Source organism: Xyrauchen texanus, chromosome 10, assembly GCF_025860055.1.
Source record: "Xyrauchen texanus isolate HMW12.3.18 chromosome 10, RBS_HiC_50CHRs, whole genome shotgun sequence".
Taxonomy (NCBI): Eukaryota; Metazoa; Chordata; class Actinopteri; order Cypriniformes; family Catostomidae; genus Xyrauchen; species Xyrauchen texanus.
The window spans coordinates 9,616,351-9,637,994 of NC_068285.1; the positions used below are offsets into that span (position 1 = coordinate 9,616,351).

A 21,644-nucleotide genomic window follows, 5' to 3' on the forward strand; every position below is an offset into this window, starting at 1 on the left:
CGAGTGACGTAATGCCACACGGAAGTGGTATCAACGTGCTTTTGTGTATCTTTCCCCTTCAAATTACTGTACGTGAAAACATATTTAGAGAAATAATTTGAAAGGACATAAATACACAGGGAGCGACCTAATTCTAAAACAGATAACTTATGCAACATCTAATAAATGTACATAATGATTCCTGGCCGGTGAAGCTTGAATGTTTTCGACAGTTTTTCTGTCATTTCAATAATTGACGTGAACTTTCGGACTCCCATAAGCTAACACCAGACTGCTCATGGCGATGCGGGGACTGCAGACCGCCGGGTTTGTGCTCTGTCTGACCGGACTGCAGCTCGTTCACGCCGCGGATCCTCCGTATTATGTGGCCGCTGTGTACGAGCACCGAGTGATTCTGAACCGGAACCCCGGAGTCCCGTTGGACCGGAGATCTGCCCTGGAGCACATGAAGCAGAACCTGCGTGTGTTTGAGGAGCAGACAGCGCTGGCAGCACAGCAGGTAAACAGTGCTTTAAAATCACACTTCCATAGTCAACAATCCAAAACTATCTCAAATGTACAGAATTCCTATTATAATTGGGAACCGATCCTTATGGGAATTTTCTTATTCCAACTGCGTCTTTACACACAAAATTCACTCAAATAAATATTTTGCCTTTTAACATTTACGCATTTTAATTTAATAACAAATAAAAAAAAATGGAATCGTGGAATTAAAAAATATATTTCTATATTTTACATTTAGAATGTAAAATATAGAAATATATTTTTAATTCACCCCCCGGGTGTTCCCTGTTGGACTATTAAAAATATGCAATTGTTGGACACCAAATAAAATAAAAAAACTAATAAAAAAAAAAAGGAGAGATTTAAAAGCCTTACAGCCCCCCTATCAACAAACTCTTGGACTATTAAACACATGCTATTGTAGGACATCAAATGAGATATAAAAAAATAAGGATCATAAAACTATTATTATAGCTTTAATTAGATTTAAGCATTTCAGTTTCACACATTTCCATCAAACTGTGTAATGTTTAATCAATTTATTTTATGGCATTGAAATGCCTAACTCTTAAAATAGGTCACATTATTCCTGTAGTATGCAAATGTCCTATTAGCATTGATAGACGTAAAGGCCTTAAATATTTCATAGATGACTAGTTGGAACTGATTGAATTAAATGTGAAACACAATGAGGTTATTTTTGAAAAAAAATAATTATTAAATATTGTATAAGTTTCACATATTTTTTAAATATTATGCCATATTCAGTGTAAAACTGCAAAGAATGCAGTAGTGAGTAAACCATCATACACATACAGTTGAAGTCAGAAGTTTACATACACTTATTTTAATTTTTATATATGTTTTTGTAACCACTCCACAGATTTCATATTAGCAAACTATAGTTTTGGCTAGAGTAATTTTTCCAATAATTGTTTACAGACCGATTGTTTCACTTTTAATTGACTATAATCACAATTCCAGTGGGTCAGAAGTTTACATACACTAAGTTAACTGTGCCTTTAAGCAGCTTGGAAAATTCCAGAAAATTATGTCAAACCTTTAGACAGTTAGCCAATTAGCTTCTGATAGGAGGTGTACTGAACTAGAGGTGTACCTGTGGATGTATTTTAAGGCCTACATTCAAACTCAGTGTCTCTTTGCTTGACAAATTTTGGAAAATAAAAGAAATCAGCCAAGACCTCAGAAAACAATTGTGGACCTCCACAAGTCTTGATCATCCTTGGAAGCAATTTCTAAACACCTGAAGGTCCCACATTCATCTGTATAAACAGTAGTGTGTAAGTATAAACACCATGGGACAATGCAGCCATCATACCGCTCATGAAGGAAACAGGTAGACAAGTATCTATATCCACAGTAAAATGAGTCCTATATCGACATAACCTGAAAGGCTGCTCAGCAAGGAAGAAGTCACTGCTCCAAAACCGCCTTACAAAAGCCAGACTACAGTTTCCCAGTGCACATGTGGGACAAAGATCTTACTTTCTGGAGAAATGTCCTCTGGTCTTAATAAACAAAAGCTGAACTGTTTGGCCATAATGACCATCGTTATGTTTGGAGGAAAAGGTGTGAGGCTTACACCATACCAACTGTGAAGCATGGGGGTGCAGCATCATGTTGTGGGGGTGCTTTGCTGCAGGAGGGACTGGTGCACATCGATGGCATCATGAGGAAGGACAATTGTGTGGATATATTGAAGCAACATCTCAGGACATCATTTAAGACAGTTAAAAGCTCCAAAAGGTCTTCCAAATGGACAATGACCCCAAGCATACCTCTAAAGTTGTGGCAAAATGGCTGAAGGACAACAAAGTCAAGGTATTGAAGTGTCCATCATAAAACTCTGACCTCAATCCAATTTGTGTGCAGAACTGAAAAAGTGTGCAAGCAAGGAGGTCGACAATCCTGACTCCGTTACACCAGTTCTGTCTGGAGGAACGGGAAAAAATTCCAGCAACTTATTGTGAGAAGCTTGTGGAAGGATCCCCAAAATATTTGACCCAAGTTAAACAATTTAAAGGCAATGCAACCAAATACTGACAACCTGTATGTAAACTTCTGACCCACTGGGAATGTGATGAAAGAAATAAAAGCTGAAATAAATAACTTTGATATTCAAAGCTTATTTATTAAACAGGGTGCCCATATCATAGTGTTTCCAGAGGATGCCATCCATGGGTTCAACTTCACCAGAGCTTCTATTGCTGGTTATCTAGAGACAGTTCCAGACCCTGAGGTGGTCACATGGAGTCCGTGTGCTGATCCAGACCGATTCCCAGACACCGAGGTACAAAACAGAGATAATCTTAAGAGTTTATATTCTCAGTCTCGCTGTTGCAGCAGCTCAAGTGCTTCACATGCTTTAGATGATTGTGCATTAAGAACAACTTTTTACTGTTTAAGATGATTCTCATGTGTATTGATAATCCTTAATTTACGATATTTCTCAGGTCCTCCACAGCCTCAGCTGTATGGCCCGTAAGAATCGTATCTTCGTAGTGGCGAACATGCCCTCCTGTCAGACCTGTAGCAGAACCAAAGACCCTCATTGTCCCGTGGACGGCCAGTATCAGTTCAACACTAATGTGGTGTTCAGTGACCACGGCACCATTGTGGCCCGATATCACAAACAAAACTTGTACTTCGAAGCAGCGTTTGACACACCACCGAAGCTCGAGTACATCACGTTCACCACCCCGTTTGCCGGCCGATTTGGGGTGTTTACATGTTTCGATATTCTGTTTCGTGACCCGGCAGTGACACTAGTGAAGGACATGGGCGTTAGGCAAATCGTTTACCCCACCGCATGGATGAACCAGCTCCCCCTGCTGGCCGCCGTGCAGTTTCAGCGCTCATTTGCGCATGCGGCCGGCGTTACGCTGTTGGCTGCTAACATCCGAGCCGCTGATTTTGGCATGACTGGAAGCGGGATCTTCACTCCTTGGGACTCTCTTATTCATCACGATACCAAGGGGAGTTCTGGGAAATTGCTAGTGCGTACAGTACCAGTGCTTGACCCAACGTTTAGGGGAAAGGAGTGGACGACATGACGTGTACAATTTCGCCATTTTCTGGTTATCGAAAAAAGAATCAGGGTTCGAAAGAGCTAGAAACGACTCAGATGTGGCCAACAAGCAGCTTTGACAGAAAACAAGGCGATTTTGAGACTGAACACTGCCATAAAGACCCTGAATGTGTCTTAGACCGAAGGATTATCTGAGAATCCCAACATTTACCTCCATAATGATGTATGATAATTTCACTCTGGTCCCTCTAGTGGGCAATGAAGGGAACGCTCAGCGTTTGCAGCGGCTCCCTCTGCTGCCACCTGCTGTTCCGGAGGTCAGTCGCACCAGAGTTTTACGCTCTAGGGGTGTTCAACGGGCTCCACGTGGTACATGGGACATATTACCTGGAGGTTTGCACCCTGGTCAAGTGCACGGGTCTGGAGCACAGCAGCTGCGGTGGAGAGACCGAACACGCTCGTACGCTGGTGGATTTCAGGTTAGAGGGAACGTTTACAACTCGACATGTATTTCCAGGGATTCTGGGTAGCGGGATGACTCTGGAGATTCCCGATCATTCTGGCTGGGAGAGCGGAGACCGGTTTTACATGAGCCGAACGGGAATGTCCTCTGGGCTTGTGACAGCAATGATGTATGGGAGACACTATGAAAGGGACGGCGCCTAAAGACACAAACGTCTTTTGACTGCACTACACCTAATATTAAAGGCCATCTGTATTGCAACTGTTTGGCATTTGTTTTTATTATGTCCAGTTATTATCTCATCTTATGTGAAGAAATAGACTTTTTGGAAGCTCGAGGCATAGAAGATTTATTTATAATGACTATAATTACTTATTTATACTTATATAATTGAATGTACCAAAAGGTCAGGTCACATACTTGATATTTCCATTGTCTTTTAACTCTTATAAAAGAAATCAGACACACGTTAAAATTCAGTCACGCACACACATAAACACATCTTTCTGAGGTACAACAGGTTGAAGCCACAATTCCTCACGAGCACAGAGGAATAAACACTCAGTTTAAACTCTGAAGGCATGTCTGTCGTTTTGCTCTTTATATTTGTATAATAAATAATTCATAATGATGCAAACTTAAAATCAGTCTTCATGCACAAACGGGGTTAAAAGTAAAGCTCGAGGAGCATTCTGCAGCTCTTGGTCCCTGACGTCTTCAGTTTATCATGTCTCCTCATGTTTTATGTAAATGTTATTATGGGTTCCACATCTGTCAAGATGAGCAAAATGGAAAACAATGAGAATTTAGCTGTGAAATAATATGTAGAAGTGATCCTTTGCCATTTGAACAAGTTTACAGGTAAAGTCCCCCCCCCAAATAAATAAATAAGGTAATTATTTTCTCACTCTGATCGTGTTCCAAACCCATCTGACTTTTTTCTTGCATGCAACACAAAATGATGGATGTCAATGGTGCCATAATTCATTAGAGAGCTCCAGCGGATATTTAGTGAATAAGTTCTTTAATTTCAGGATCCTCACTAAAAACTTGCAGCTTCAAAAGACTCAAATTAAAGCCATAGGACTGCTTTTATGGTGCATATTTTTCATTTTGAAACTTTTACAGCAACTTTTTGTCATTGCGGAACTTATACAGATTTATTTATTGTTTTTAGCAATAGTAACTTTTACGTCACTTTGTCATTATAAAATTTTTTTGGCTCTTTTTTGTCATTAAGGAACTTTTATGGTGCTTTTTGTAAATGTACTTTTTTGTAATTCTTGTCATTGTGGACCTTTTTTTAATTGTAGAACTTAATTGGTCATTATGGACCTTTTACGGAGCTTTTTTTGCAACATTTACAGATTTTTTTGTTTTTGTGGAACTTTTACAGTGTTTTTGGGAGTCATTTCGGACCTTTCAAAGCTTTTTTGTAATTTTTGTGTGATTGTGGAACCTTTTTGATGCTTTATCATTTCTGGGTCATTATATACTTTTTGTAATGTTCTTCTTACTTCTTTTTTGACATTGTGTAACTTTTACTTCACTTTGTCATCATAAAAATCTTTTGGCTCTTTTTTGTCATTAAGGAACGTTTACGGTGCTTTTTGTAAACGTAATTTATTGTAATTTTTGTCATTGTGGACCTTTTTTTAATTGTAGAACTTAATAATTACCTTAAATTTGAGAAAACAAATAGTTGTAAAAGTTCTATAACGAGCAAAAAAGTTCCTTAAACTTTGAACTACATTGAAAATGTCATTATGGACCTTTTCCGGAGCTTTTTTTGCAACATTTACAGATCTTTTGTAATTTTTAGTCTTTGTGGAACTTTTACAGTGTTTTTGAGAGTCATTTCAGACCTTTCAAAGCTTTTTTGTAATTTTTGTGTGATTGTGGAACCTTTTTGATGCTTTATCATTTCTGGGTCATTATATACTTTTTTTAATGTGCTTTTTAGTGCTTTTTTTTGACATTGTGTAACTGACAAAATGTAGAAGATGTATGGGGCTTTTCTGTCATTGCAGAACTTGTACAACTTTTTTGAATCTTTTTTGAATTTCTGGTAATTACTGAACTTTTTAACCTGCTTTTTGTCATTTTTTGTCATTGTGGAACTTTTATTGCTGTTTTTCTTTGGAAGTTTTTGTCATAGTCAAGTCAAATTTATTTGTATATCACTTTTCACAACAGGCGGTTTCAAAGCAGCTTTACAGGAAATGATGCACAAATGCCAATATTTGTCATTTATGTTTAGAACTATAAGTGGTTAAAATGAGTAAACGACGTGGTCAATGATTAAACTGAAGTTGTAGTATTAAAGTCATACACGCATCTAGCATTTTCCTTTGATGTTGGCCGATGAAGGCGTTTGTTAGTGATTAATTCATTTTCAATGTAGTTCTTGTTTTTTCTTTTAAGAAGATTTTTTAAGGAACTTTTTTGCTGCTTTTTTGGGTCATTATAGAACTTTTATTTGTTTTCTCAACTTTAGTGGTGCTTTTTGTAGTTTTTTATCATTGTTCAACTATATCAGCATTTTGTTTTTTGGGTCAATTTTGTTCATTTTGCAACTGTAACGGCACTTTTCTGTCATTTTGGAAACACTCAGTACCCGTTCACTTTCATTACGTACATGGAAGAGAGCAGCATGAACATTCTGCCCATCATCTCCTTTTGTGTTCCACAGAAGTTATACAGGTTTAGAACAACATGAGGGTGAGTAAATGATGGCAGAATTTCAGTTTAGGATGCAACATACATTTAAACTTGTCTATTGTAGAGAATAAACAGAAACCACACCGGTATCGTGGTCAAACCATCATTTCAGCCGGTGTTTCTGTGCCCATTATTTTCCTGTTTTTCTGCTCGTTCCTGAGACTTGGGGTGCACGAACCATAAAGGAACAACCTATATTACTGTAGTCACCATTCGCCGATATCTTAAGACACTGGGGCGGGACAGGGCAGTCAGTATGTTTCTGAGTCTGAATCATTGAGTTCGTCAGGGATGATGAGGCCGTCCTCGCGCCCCATGCTGTTGAAGTTACGATAGGAGACATGCTCCGACCGCAGCATGGGTAATGGGTCAAAGGTCACAGTTGTGGATGGGCTGGAGTAGTGGTTAATGGTGGCAAATTTGAGGCTCGACATGGTGCCGGTACTGCTGGGAGAAATGGGCAACATGGTGGCGAGTATCAGCGCCAAACAGTCGGCCACATCTTTTTTCGGGGCACAAGCCAAAGCTGGAGTGTAACCTGAGAGACGGGAGACATTTTATTAAAGGGATAGTAAACTCAAAAATGAAAATTTTGTCATTTTGTTGACCTCATGTCGTTACAACATGACTGACTTTCTTCCATTGAACACACACACAAGAGTACTGCATGCAATGCATCAATGAATTAACTGAAACATGATTCTCAATACATTGCAACATACTAATGCGAGTTAACATTTTCAAGTTCTCATGCTACCTAGTCATTTGGACTAGAGGTTGACAGATCAGTCCAAAAAGAATGAAATCCCAATAATAGTCCAAAAATGTTTTATTTGGTGCATAACGCACGACTCTTATTGGTCTCTTATTTCAAAATGTCACAATGATCTACAGTATATTTAAGTATTCACCAAGTTAAGCTGATGCACATACATACACTGTATACTTTATCCACATAGTTGCATTTTTCTCTGCATGGCCTCGCTTCAATTTAGAGCACTTGAGAATCTAATCAAAATAACTAAATATGCATTGAAGTGAGGATAATAAATATGGATGAATATCATCAATGAGGAAAGATCCAGGAAATCCCCACGAGGTGACGGTGATTGTTTTTATTTCCCCTCTAGAGGCCGCTGTTTTACTGTAGACTCCTCCAACATCGGCCACGGAGGAACACAGATGATTTATTAAAAATAAAAACATTTAAATTAAAAGCTATGTGCCGGTGCCGTTAGTTGCTTTTTGAACTGTATCTGTTATTGGCAAAAATCGATGCCACTAGTCGGCAATTACAGATACATTTCCAAAAGCAACTAACAGCACCGATTAATTGGAAAAATTAATGGACCGATATATCGGTCAACCTCTAGTTTGGACTACTTTTAAAAGTGGAAAAATTAATAATCTGTTGTTCAAAATGTATCCTTTTGTGTTCCATGGTTTGGAATGGCATAAGAGAGTAAATAATGATTTAATTTTCATTTATATGTGAACTATACCTTTAACCTGTTGATACACGCCATCTCTGGAAGCGTACAGAGTAAAATTAAGGCTCCGCCTCTCAAAACAACACTAAACCTGACGGCACTGATCGGCTATTATGAATAAAACTACACCACATTTTTAAAAATAGACTTTGGAGACAGGCTGGTTTTGTTTATGAGAGACTAATATATCAGATCATACACAGTTTTACAACATGAATGCTGCTCAGATTGCAGTTTGATGAAGAACGATGATGAAGGGTGATTCATTCAGGTGAGATCTCATGTAAACAATGGAGAATATATCAATATTTCTCAGATTTATCACTTTTATGGACAAAAAGTGCTATTGGATGTTTTACAATGAACGCTTGTCATGGACGATTGACCCAAGTGTGTTGAACTGGATTCATCTGGCGATCGTGATTTCATAATAAAAGTCCCGTTTTGATATTGCATGTTTTCATTTGTACTCCTGCACAAATAACTCAATCGCTGTTTCTGGAGCATTACTATCATGAAATCGGATATCAATGTTCAACACTTAGACCTTTGATGTATCATTTATTAACATTAATGACATTTATAGACGATAAGTTATATATTAAATGTAAGCAGAGTGACGTCACCACCGAGTGCGGGCGATTGCGTATCAACAGGTTAAAGAAATCTGAGATTACAGTACGCTAGCAAAAACTGCCCGTATATTTATGCTTAAGGGTCAAAAAGAAACTGTTTTTGGTGCAAGAAACCTTGACTAACATTATAAATGTACTTCAGGGAAAAAAATAAAATGATGCATAATTGTGACATGCTCACCGTTTTCATCCACGGCGAGAACACTGGCTCCTTTACCCAACAGCTCCTGCACGACCACCGTCAGACCGTTACGAGCCGCGATGTGTAGCGGCCTGAGACGAGACAGAGAATTGATCAGTTCTCAATATTCAGCATGATGTGTTGATGCATACACATGCACGAGGCATCGGACTTACGTCTGCAGCGCTGTGTTTGTGGAATTGATGAGATTTCGATCTGTGGTTTTCTCCAGAATTAATAAGGCACTGGTTTCATGCCCCTAACAAGACAGAAAACACAACTATGAAACAAAGATGTTCAAACTAACGTGTTTTACAGAATATAATGCATATAAAATATCAAAGAAGAACTTTGTACATTGTGTTTTTACCTTGCTGCAGGCGAGATGCAGTGCTGTGTTTTTGTTTGCGTCCTGTATGGTGAGGTCTGCCTTTGCACTGCTCAGTAAAACCTCTGCACACACAAAACAAGGCCATAAAACGTCCGACAATAAACCATAAAGCACAGCGGACATTAGCGTCTTTTTCTATGGTCATGTCACTACTTGTAGAGCAACAGTTTAATTAGAAGCTTTCTATATTTGTTATAAATATATAACAGAATTGTGTTCCGATATATATATGTATTTAGTGGTGTTTGGTGCCTGTTAGCATCTTGTAACTCTTCAGTGGAAAACGCTGTTAGATTTGTGGAGCTAACTTTGTCTCACCTACGGCGTTAGTTTGTCCGTACTCAGCCGCCATCATGAGTGGCGTTTTGCCCAGTGCGTCGATGGCATTCACCCGAGCGTTGTGACCCAGCAGAAGCTGTAAGCACTCCACACGATTCGTGAACGCAGCGGCATAGAGGGGTGTTCTACGAGAGATGCAACAAAATCTCACATGAACAAAACAAATACGGTGCAGTTCTAGGAGATCGTACCTGTTGGAATACCTGGATTTTACCTGGATTGCGAGTCTGTGGCGTTGACGATCGCTGGACCCAAAGTTTCGATCAGTATCTCCGCTGTGGACTCGTTATCGTTAATTCTGAAAAAGCACAGACACGCGAGAGATTTTATGTTTTCATGAATACACCTTTTAGAGAAAGCAAATATAAGGGTCATTCTTCAATTCCTTAAAAATATACTCTGCAATTTGGGAAACTTCTTTATTGAAGACAGCTATTCTTTATAATTATTTAAAAAAATATATATTCTAATTGCACACGAAAGGCAAATTATGCTTGTAAAGTTCTCTCTCTAAAGTGTTTTCCAATCAGTGGACATTTTCAAACTGGGATGGGCGATTTCAACCGCTTTACATGATTTGCCAACTGCATTGAGATTTTCTGCTTTAACTAGATAGTTCAGGAACGCCCATTCTGGTTTGAAAATGCCCACAGATTCCTACATGTAGATTTCCTACTTTAATTGGATAGTTCAGGAGCGCCCATCCTGGTTTGGAAATGCCCACCTACATGTAGATTTCCTACTTTAATTGGATAGTTCAGGAGCGCCCATCCTGGTTTGGAAATGCCCACCTACATGTAGATTTCCTACTTTAATTGGATAGTTCAGGAGCGCCCATCCTGGTTTGGAAATGCCCACCTACATGTAGATTTCCTACTTTAATTGGATAGTTCAGGAATGCCCATCCTGGTTTGAAAATGCCCACTGATACCTACATGTAGATTTCCTACTTTAATCGGATAGTTCAGGAACGCCCATCCTGGTTTGGAAATATCCACTGATACCTACATGTAGATTTCCTACTTTAATCGGATAGTTCAGGAACGACCATCCTGGTTTGGAAATGCCCACTGATACCTACATGTAGATTTCCTACTTTAATTGGATAGTTCAGGAACGCCCATCCTGGTTTGAAAATGCCCACTGATACCTACATGTAGATTTCCTACTTTAATCGGATAGTTCAGGAACGCCCATCCTGGTTTGGAAATGCCCACTGATACCTACATGTAGATTTCCTACTTTAATCGGATAGTTCAGGAACGACCATCCTGGTTTGGAAATGCCCACTGATACCTACATGTAGATTTCCTACTTTAATTGGATAGTTCAGGAACGACCATCCTGGTTTGAAAATGCCCACTGATACCTACATGTAGATTTCCTACTTTAATTGGATAGTTCAGGAACGCCCATCCTGGTTTGAAAATGCCCACTGATACCTACATGTAGATTTCCTACTTTAATCGGATAGTTCAGGAACGCCCATCCTGGTTTGGAAATGCCCACTGATACCTACATGTAGATTTCCTACTTTAATTGGATAGTTCAGGAACGACCATCCTGGTTTGAAAATGCCCACTGATTCCCACAAGTAGATTTTCTACTTTAATTGGATAGTTCAGGAACACCCATCCTGGTTTGGAAATGCCCACTGATACCTACATGTAGATTTTCTACTTTAATCGGATAGTTCAGGAATGACCATCCTGGTTTGGAAATGCCCACTGATACCTACATGTAGATTTCCTACTTTAATCGGATAGTTCAGGGACGCCCATCCTGGTTTGGAAATGCCCACTGATACCTACATGTAGATTTCCTACTTTAATCGGATAGTTCAGGAACGCCCATCCTGGTTTGGAAATGCCCACTGATACCTACATGTAGATTTCCTACTTTAATTGGATAGTTCAGGAACGACCATCCTGGTTTGAAAATGCCCACTGATTCCCACAAGTAGATTTTCTACTTTAATTGGATAGTTCAGGAACACCCATCCTGGTTTGGAAATGCCCACTGATACCTACATGTAGATTTTCTACTTTAATCGGATAGTTCAGGAATGACCATCCTGGTTTGGAAATGCCCACTGATACCTACATGTAGATTTCCTACTTTAATCGGATAGTTCAGGGACGCCCATCCTGGTTTGGAAATGCCCACTGATACCTACATGTAGATTTCCTACTTTAATCGGATAGTTCAGGAACGACCATCCTGGTTTGGAAACAACCACTGATTCCTAAATGTAGATTTCCTACTTTAATTGGATAGTTCAGGAACGACCATCCGGGTTTGGAAACAACCACTGATTCCTAAATGTAGATTTCCTACTTTAATTGGATAGTTCAGGAACACCCATCCTGGTTTGAAAATGCCCACTGATTCCCACAAGTAGATTTTCTACTTTAATTGGATAGTTCAGGAACACCCATCCTGGTTTGGAAACGCCCACTGATACCTACATGTAGATTTTCTACTTTAATCGGATAGTTCAGGAATGACCATCCTGGTTTGGAAATGCCCACTGATACCTACATGTAGATTTCCTACTTTAATTGGATAGTTCAGGAACGCCCATCCAAATTATGCTTGTAAAGTTCTCTCTCTAAAGTGTTTTGCAGAACAAAAATGGGTGTTTTCCAATCAGTGGGCATTTTCAAACTAGGATGGGCTGATTCCTACATGTAGATTTCCTACTTTAATTGGATAGTTCAGGAACGCCCATCGCGGTTTAAAAACACCCACAGATTGGGAAACACCCATTATTTTTCCACAGAGACCTATACGTCTATACGTGATGATTTCTTACACTGCACAGTGTAGCGGACTGAAGGAGTTTCCATCCATCTTATGAAAGGCTTCCTGTTCTAAGAGCAGCTCCACACACGTGTCATGACCTATGATTGACAAACACAGAAAATATGAGAATATTACTAAAAGTGCATTTTTATTGGAGTAATTGGATCAATTATATCAGTACCGTTGTAACACGCCCAGTGCAGGGGTGTGTATCTGCAGTTATCCTTGAGAACTGGGAGGGTCTTCAGGGACTGAGCTGCTTTCAGAAGGCTCCGCAGGACACCCACGTGCCCACAAGCAGCTGCCAGGTGCAGAGGAGAGCGCCCCCTACTGTCCTGCACCAACACACTGGATCTGTGCAGCAACAGAGCCTCAACACACGACTCATGGCCCATTACTGCCTGCAAAACACACACTTTGAAGGTTATCTGTGGCTTTAAAAGAATATAGAAGTGGAAAATAAAATTCATGTCTTTAACATGCCAGATAAGAACTGTATTCAGTACTGTACGGTCATGCAATTAGAGTCAATATCCTTGATGAAATACGATCACACGAGACCCCTGTGTACCTACCCCGCGATGGAGCGCCGTCCTGCTCCATTTATCTCTGGCATCCACACTGGCTCCTTTACTCAACAGAAGATACACACAATCAGTGTAACCGCCCAGAACTGCCAACATCAGAGGAGTCCTGACAATACACACACACACACACACACACACACACACACACAATTATATTCAACATCACATCTAACAGATGGACTTATCCACCGAGTGTGTGTGTATGTCGAAACTCACTGTCCCTTTCCGTCCCGTATATTAACGGCTGAGTGCTGATCAGTGTTGTTGAGAAGCAGAGCCAGACAGTCAGAGTGACCATTTATAGCTGCAGATGGACAAACACACAATGCACAGCAACTTTATGGGAACAAATCTTCCTTATTTGTCTAACTGTAGAATATCAGAATAAACTCGGTCCACATTGAAGATATTGGTGTATGTGTGTGTAACCTGCAGAGTGTATAGGGCTTCTCTTGTGTGTGTAGTCCTTCTGCAGTAAAGAAGCTCCGTGATTGATCAGAATATCCACACACTCCGCGTGACCCTTAAACGCAGCAAGACACAGAGCGGTGTAACCCTGAGGCGACCTCACATCCAAATCCAACAGAGACTGGACCAGAACCTCAAGAGCATGATGGTGACCGTGATACGCCTGTAAACATACGACCATTTCAGTTTTAGAATCTCGTGATTTTATTCGACACACTAGTAACATACAGAGTAGATAAAAATAATATCTTTATCAACTTTGCATTTAGCAGTTTTACAAACAACTAACCACACACAAAGAGATTTTGTTGGTCACTGTAGCATTATTTAAATAGCTAGACTATTATTGAGGTAGCATCTATATGGAAGTACATTAATGACAAATGTCTGCTAGACAAAAAGCAAATAAATGGTAAATGGTCTGCACTTATATAGCGCCTCTTTAACCTTAGCGGTATTCAAAGCACTTTACACTGTGTGGCACACCCCAATGATGGCAGAGCTGCCATGCAAGGCGCTAGCATGCCATTGGGAGCAACTTGGGGTTCAATGTCTTGCCCAAGGACACTTCGACATGTGGAGACGTGTGGGCCGGGAATCAAACCACCAACCCTGTGATTAGTGGCCGACCCGTGCTAGCAACTGAGCCACAGCCGCCCCAAATAACGTTATTTATCGATGCAAAATGTCATGGCACACAGATTGTGATAAAGGATTACTTGGTGAGGACTTCTCCATGTTGCCCTTAGTATTTATCAACACCAGATTACACCAACTAGTGGTGAATGTGCATTGGCACTCTACTGCTTTTCCCGCAATGCCAGGATGTGCAAGGTTGACTTTTCAACACAAACTGAAGGACTGGAATGAGGCGAAATTGCAAAGTGAAATTTAATGGACCGAATATTGACATATAACGTCAAAAAATAAGATGGAATTTACAAAAAAGAAATGAACTTTGAAGGTGAATATAATGCAATGCATTTATTTTTCAATTAGTTCAATTCAATATGCTTTTTTTTGTACCAAACACATTTATGATTAATTTCCTTCCATACATATATTTAAAATAAACTCGCCCCAAAACAGCACATAAAAACAAAGCAAATAATGTCTGGTCGCTTTTCACATCAGTCAGACGGTCTCTTCTTGTCGAAGTGGTCGTTGTTAACCAGAATCATGGCTGCTTAGGGCCCCGAGCCACCGGGGGACCCGCAAAGAATGAAAAATATTTAAAAAAGAAAATCATTTTTTAAATATACTGAAAGCCGACTCAGGCAGCTGTTATGGCTCAATTAGACAGTTATAGGGGGCCCCCTTGTGGCCTGAGAGGGAAGGGAAAATGTAACAGCAAGGAGAGAGTTGTTCGTTGTCATGCATGTAATTGCAACAATTAGTTCACGTTAGCTAACGTTATGCAGTTGTGTCCCATTGTGTATAAGTATTGCGTTTTGTGTAGTTAATATATTACAATTTTAGATTGTCAGAGTGCAGGGTCAGCCAAGATACGGTGCACCTGGAGCAGATAGGGTCATGGGCCTTGCTCAAGGGCCCAACAGTGGCATCTTGGTGGTGTTGGGGCTTAAACCCCCAACCTTCTGGTCCCAGAGCATTACCGCTGAGCCAGTCATACATTTTGACCGCCACTCCCCCTAATTTTAAGTTAATATATTCAGATTTGTTGAAGAATGTATTGTGGTGTCATTCCTAGGTGTATCTGGATCCGTTGGGTTTTGGGGTGGGGGGCCTCTACATAGGATTTCACTTAGTGCCCCCATATGCTCAGAAACGTCCCTGACCAGAATAAACAGCAAAGTGGACCAGACTGACGCCGATAGCCAAAAGTCTGGCTATGTTAGGCTACACTCATCATAGCTGTATATCAAACATCAAAAATGTTCTGATCTGTTCTTCAAATGGACAAAAGTATGTTATTCCATTAACAGAACAGATTTCCTCTTGTCACACAGAAATGTGGAGTTGAAACTCACCGCTAAGTGTAACGGGCTGATGGAAGGCTGAACGTCTGTGTCGTTTAAGATGCCTGATGCAGATGTGTTCATTAGCTGAAAATATACAACACACACACACACACACACACAATTGAACAATTTAAGTAATGCGGTGGAGCAAACATTTAAATGAGAAAAAAGCTATTTTTTATTCTTTATGATTGTGGATAATAGTATGCTTTTGGCTGATATGTGTCAACTAAGCAAACCAATAAGCCCGCGGGACAGCTAGCGAGTGTTTTGACCCCCTTAACGTTATAACGTTTATTAATATATAATTAATTAGTACAGAAAACTATGCTTTTTTTTTACAGCAGCTTTAAACAAGGCTTGTCCAATCAGATTTCAGAGCCAGAATTTGTCATTTTATGAAATGTGTTCAACACCTTGCCGTTAGAGGGCAGCAGTGGCCCAATTTTCTGCTGAGAGGGTCATCATGCACGGAAAACCAGAAACACACATTTGTGAACTCACCACATCTAATGGAGTTTCACTGGCGATCTGCAAATTAAAACACTGATGAATGAATACCAAACCCAGAGCAGAAGTGACGGTTGTTCAGAGGTTTTAATGAATTTAGTTGACATACTGACCAGTTCCAGACAGAGTCTGTGTCCATATGCAGAGGCGTAGTGAACCACGCTGTATCCGTCTTTATCCCTGAGAGCTGGATTAGCATCATTCCTCAACAGGTACTCCACACACCTCACACACACACACACCACAGAAACACACAGTACGAGTCAAAACACACAAAATATATGTTTTGAATGACTACCTACCGTTTATATGTATACTGTGCACAGTAGAAGTTTCTTATGCATTGAATAGCCCAAAGACCTTCTACATTTGCCAATTTGTGCAGTAGAGGTAGACCAATATATCGGTTTAACCAATTAATCGGTGCCGATAGTTGCTTTCTGGAACCATGTTATCTGGGTTGTGGCTGGCTGGAGGATACTGCAGTTAGAATGGCTTGGATCTACGGTACAATATATCATCAGTCTGGTTATTATTAGGGATGTGCACAGGTAGTCGACATTTGGTTAACCGTTCAACGTGCTACTATTCGAATACCAAAATCCCTATTTTCCGGCCTGGTTTGGGTCAGTTTTAGAGTAAGTTAGGGGCTGTTCAAACATGCTTTTGTGTGTGTCTACACGGACAGACGTCTTTGTTGCGCTGAATCACACCGTTTTTACTTTCAGCGTCACGCACATGAACGCCACATGTTTAGACACCAAGTTAAAAAGACCTTTAATCTCGAAGCACCTGCGTTCGGTTTCATTAGTTGTGCTGCGTTCAATAGAAGTTCAAGTTGCAAAGAGGACTTCATGTGACTTGCACCATTAAACATGATTCTAGGTTGTTGTTCATGGCAAAGTTTCAGCCCTTGATAAACTGTAAGGCGTGTTTTTCCACTTTTGCTCTTGTGTGGATATTAACATACAATAGTAAGACAAGTTCAATGCCATTTGATTTGAAACCATTTAAAATCAGAAATGTGAACCTGCCCAGGCAGAGCGCATATGGAGGAAGTGACATTTTGATTAATTTTGTTACTAAGTATTATGTTTTTAGGCTCATAGCTCACTGTTCAACTTATTATTCGGATGCTATTCGGAGTAGTGAATGAGGAAATTACATTGCAATAAATGTTCTTTATTCCCACGTCCCAACGGAAACCGATTAACCGTTCATTTAACCTCACGATTAAAGGGTTAGTTCACCCAAAAATGACAATTCTCTCATGATTTACTTGCCTTTGAGCCATCTCAGATGTGTCGGACTTTCCTTCTTCAGCAGAGCCAAAGTGAAGATTTTTATAAGCACATTTCAGCTCTGTTTGTCCATACATGCATGTAAACGGGTGCCATCAAGCTGATGGCTGTTTAACGGTCCAAAAGGCATATTTAGGCAGCATAAAAGTAATCCACATGACTCGATCATTTAATGTCTTTGATAGGCTGGTCTAAGAAACAAATCGATAATGCAAACATTTTTAACTTTAATCGTTGCATCCGGCCAGAGCAGCATTCCTGTTTGATATGACCTAACTCTCACGTGACGTTCGTTCCTTTGTTATAAACAAAGCGCACGCTTCTGTCTTCTCGTATGAACGCGCCAATGCGCTTACGTAATACGACGACAACGTGATGCGACGACTGCTGGCAGGAAGCCAGCAATAATAATGTTTTTATCATCTATTTATTTTTTTACACAAACATATCGATTTGCTTCTGAAGACATTAATTGGTCAATTGGAGTCCTGTGGATTACTTTTATGCTGCCTAAATATGCCTTTTGGACCATCAAATGGCTATCAGCCTGATGGCACCCGTTTACATGCGTTGTATGGACAAACAGAGCTGAAATGTGCTTATAAAAATCTTCACTTCGGCTCTGCTGAAGAAGGAAAGTCATACACATCTGAGATGGCTCAAAGGCAAGTAAATCATGAGAGAATTGTCATTTTTGGGTGAATAACCCTTTAACCAAATGCTACAAATGATAACCGTGCACATCCCTAGTGATTATTGTATTCTGAACCACCTTAATTATTGGTATCGGCAAAATCCACTGTCAGTGTACAACCAGAGCACACTTTGTGGAATACTACAATCCAGAGCACTCTACTTCACTTTACATTTCCAGAGAGACAAATAAACCAATATCAACAGCAATCTCAACATCTTCTGGACTCATTTTTTGATTGAACTGACAAAACTATTACAATTACAAATGCAAAATAACTTCATTCATATCTGAGAAAACATAGTGAGGTATTATGACAAGCACACTACTATTTGAAAAGTTGCATACCGTTTTTACTGCATAATGTTGCATACTGCATCGCTAAAAAGCTGTATACACGGCATATACCGCACAGTATGCATTGCTTGTATTTATTGCATCACGAAATACTGATTTTCCAAGATCTGTCTCTGACTCACTTTCCATCTGCGTCGGATGCAGCGGTGTAGTGCAGTGGACTGCAGCCTCTGATGTCTCGCTCATTCACACTGGCACCAGAACCAACCAGAGCAAACAAACACTGATAGTTACAGTTAGCTGCAGCGTAATGCAGCGCCGTCCTGAGAGAGAAATTAATCATGTGAGAAAACAGCTGAGACTCTATACCCCATGCAAAGGCAATGTAACTACATATTACTCATAGGTGAATTATGACCAAAATCAGGTTTCTTAGACTATGATCTGTCCTATCCTATGCTCTGATTCAGAGGAAAAACATTTTGTGTTACTGCATTTAGCCTTTGTAGGGCAGTACAAGCATTCAGACATCTTTAGGAGCATCTATAGTACATCCCAGACCACTTCACTGACATCACCTGATTGTAAGACTGCAAATACTATTTTAGGTTTGTTCTTGTAGTGTACCTCGGCGCTTGGAAACTCACCTCCCAAATCTGTCTTTCTTGTTAAAATCTGCCCCAGAGTTAAGCAACAGATTTAGACATTCAAGGTTCCTTCAGAATGAAAGGGAATAAGAGATAAAAACAAGGAAAGTTACACATGGAGTTCCATCCAGACCACATGGGGGCGCTGACGAGCCAATCAGCGTGAAGCAGCAGCACTGTGACTCACCCTCCTGCAGCTGCCGCATGCAAACACGTCCTGCCAAAATTATCCGGCGAGTCAACGCGAAAACCTGAGTCAACACAAATAAACAGTCATTATAAAATGCGACTGCACTTTGCTTTACATTTGTTCAAAAGAATTTGCCACTTTTCACCAGCGGTGCACATGCTTGGTCCACATTTAAAGATAACAAGCAACTGGAAGGGGTTGTGTGTCTGTCATGTAAAAACAACTCCAATATGCATCAGACAGTGTGTAAATGACCTGTGGGCAGTTGTTTAGGAATACATTCTAGCTGCTTTTCTACGATGACCTGGATATAAATGTAAACCTTCCGAATAAGAGAGAGTGTGAGATTCACCTGAGGAGAGCAGTTTCCGGCAACAGCCTGAATATCCGCTCAGCGCCGCCAGATGCAGCGGAAACATGCCGTGCATGCCCCGCCTACAAGGGAGGAGTCACAGTCACATGATCAGCCGGTGTGCATTCTCCGATCACACTGAATATGTTAATGCATTCAATAGCAGCAATGTTTTCTTAACTGTTAATTTGACACGACATCTTAAAAATGCAACGCACGTGTGAGACACTGATGTGTACATCGATAAACAATTAAAAAAATAGCGCAGAAGAAATGCAAAAACGTGTCCTGTAAACACACTGTATGTGCTGTAACTCACTTGGCAGTGTCTGCACCGCTCATTAAGAGACTGTTAATGAGCAGCTCATGGCCATAACGAGCCGCTATATGAAGCGGAGAATTACCGTTCTCGTCCTCACAGTTGATCTCTGCTCCTACAGACGAGAGAGGAGAGGATGAGTGCAAAAGAAACAGTTTCAAAAACAGCAGATATGCAGAAATACAAACTCACCGTTCTGAATAATAGCCTGTGATCGGGAGTATCGTCCGTGAATGGCCGCCATGTGGAGAGGAGTTTTACCATCTTTACTCTGGACGTGAGCACACAAATCAAGTTATTAACAGGGGGGGGCGCTATATTGCGAATATTTTCCCCAATTAAAATGTTCAAGTACCCGTATACATACATAGATCAGGCTCATTATGTGACGTTTGAAAGCTTAGATTCTAAACTTTTCAGAGAATACCATCAATTTTGCATTTATGTTACACAAAATAAGGCCTGAAAACATTTGCGTCATTAATTAGCGCCCCCTAGAGGTAATGGGGAAGAAATATTAATATGAATATAAAAGTCACATGGCACTTAAATAGACATGTCATATATCAAACGAAAGCCCTCTTTCTCAGGAATGTGACTATATAGTTCATTTTGTTGCCCTAATACCACAGTTTGAAAGATTTTCAAAAGAGTCACAAAATGTCATATGATTTCTGTAAGTCATCAAATGCATCCGTATATTTATGCACCGTTTATTGCAGCTGTAAGACCCAAATAGCTACAAAATGTATATCTGCTTTTACCTTAGGCAGTTGTATAAAATATGAGCCATTTTGCACTTGTCTGTGAGCTTGCTTGGCTGAATAATCCAATATTAGTCTTAGATGTCCAGAACAAAATATGCCATCCAGCAGGAAGAGCATGCTAAACAATCATCCTAAAATATGTTTTCAACCATTGATGATGAAATATGTCATATATCGTCGCAAAGCTCCCAGCTTTCTAATAACACCTAGATTGAGCTTCTAGTCCACTCAGAGGCCGAGCTACTTGATGAAACAATGAGGGTGGTGCACAAACTGAAAATTAGACTGAATGTCTATGGACGAGCAAATCTATTATAAGATTATAAACACATACAATATTATTTATGAATAATTGGAGTCTTTATTTTTATTTGGGGGGGTTTTATGAAACAATTTGACCCATTTTTTGCATTTAGCCCACAGTGTGTGAGAATGGTGAGCTTTTAAGTTTCAGTGTGAAAAACTGCAGGCGGCATCCCAAAAATGCATCTTGGGTAATTTGAGCAAATTATTTTTTATTATTTAAATTAACTATTACGAAGACATTTTTTTGCACTGATGAATTTTGTGCAAAAAGTCCATGTACATTTATTGATTTTATGTTGTTTGAGAATATTATATTTAGTTACTGACCTTGCTGTTGACGTTTGCACCGTTGGCCACGAGCAGCTCAAGGCAGAGCGCCCCCTGGCGGGAGGCAGTGGTAAAGTGCAGCGGGGTAAAGCCCTTCTCGTTCACTTGATTGACATCAGCGCCTGCTCCTATCAGTTCATTCAACACAACATCCTGCCCGTTATAACAAGCCAAATGCAGAGGAGTGTTTCCATATGCATTTGGCTCATTAATCTAAAGAGAAAGAGACACATTATTTGGTACATTATTTGTTTGTTCAAATACAGTTGACATTATGCCATAATCAAGTCACATCGTTCTTTTGTAGTGATCACAT

The 21,644-nt window shown here is 40.0% G+C and overlaps 2 protein-coding genes across 2 annotated transcripts in view; one reads left to right on the forward strand and one right to left on the reverse strand.

The window, feature by feature from the left end:
- btd (biotinidase) lies at positions 1 to 5,974 on the forward strand. Its single transcript, XM_052135925.1, is given in 6 exon segments — positions 1 to 499; positions 2,669 to 2,818; positions 2,982 to 3,563; positions 3,566 to 3,695; positions 3,746 to 3,825; positions 3,827 to 5,974. Coding segments are annotated over 6 exon segments (1,560 nt in total). The 5' UTR covers positions 1 to 277; the 3' UTR covers positions 4,223 to 5,974.
- The window catches only part of LOC127650397 (serine/threonine-protein phosphatase 6 regulatory ankyrin repeat subunit A-like), a 27,605-nt gene continuing 11,927 nt past the window's right edge, over positions 5,967 to 21,644 (reverse strand). Inside the window, exons 8-28 of the mRNA XM_052135814.1 lie at positions 21,329 to 21,541; positions 20,121 to 20,199; positions 19,929 to 20,043; positions 19,610 to 19,692; positions 19,255 to 19,318; positions 19,068 to 19,136; positions 18,603 to 18,743; positions 16,242 to 16,353; positions 16,123 to 16,149; positions 15,628 to 15,702; positions 13,598 to 13,799; positions 13,385 to 13,472; positions 13,157 to 13,274; positions 12,763 to 12,982; positions 12,592 to 12,679; positions 9,991 to 10,074; positions 9,756 to 9,901; positions 9,417 to 9,499; positions 9,223 to 9,305; positions 9,047 to 9,138; positions 5,967 to 7,278 (exon numbers count right to left, since the gene is read on the reverse strand). Coding sequence (XP_051991774.1) covers positions 6,992 to 7,278; positions 9,047 to 9,138; positions 9,223 to 9,305; positions 9,417 to 9,499; positions 9,756 to 9,901; positions 9,991 to 10,074; positions 12,592 to 12,679; positions 12,763 to 12,982; positions 13,157 to 13,274; positions 13,385 to 13,472; positions 13,598 to 13,799; positions 15,628 to 15,702; positions 16,123 to 16,149; positions 16,242 to 16,353; positions 18,603 to 18,743; positions 19,068 to 19,136; positions 19,255 to 19,318; positions 19,610 to 19,692; positions 19,929 to 20,043; positions 20,121 to 20,199; positions 21,329 to 21,541 — 2,469 coding nt within the window. The 3' untranslated portion in view covers positions 5,967 to 6,991. The remainder of the gene's footprint in view (positions 7,279 to 9,046; positions 9,139 to 9,222; positions 9,306 to 9,416; positions 9,500 to 9,755; positions 9,902 to 9,990; positions 10,075 to 12,591; positions 12,680 to 12,762; positions 12,983 to 13,156; positions 13,275 to 13,384; positions 13,473 to 13,597; positions 13,800 to 15,627; positions 15,703 to 16,122; positions 16,150 to 16,241; positions 16,354 to 18,602; positions 18,744 to 19,067; positions 19,137 to 19,254; positions 19,319 to 19,609; positions 19,693 to 19,928; positions 20,044 to 20,120; positions 20,200 to 21,328; positions 21,542 to 21,644) is intronic.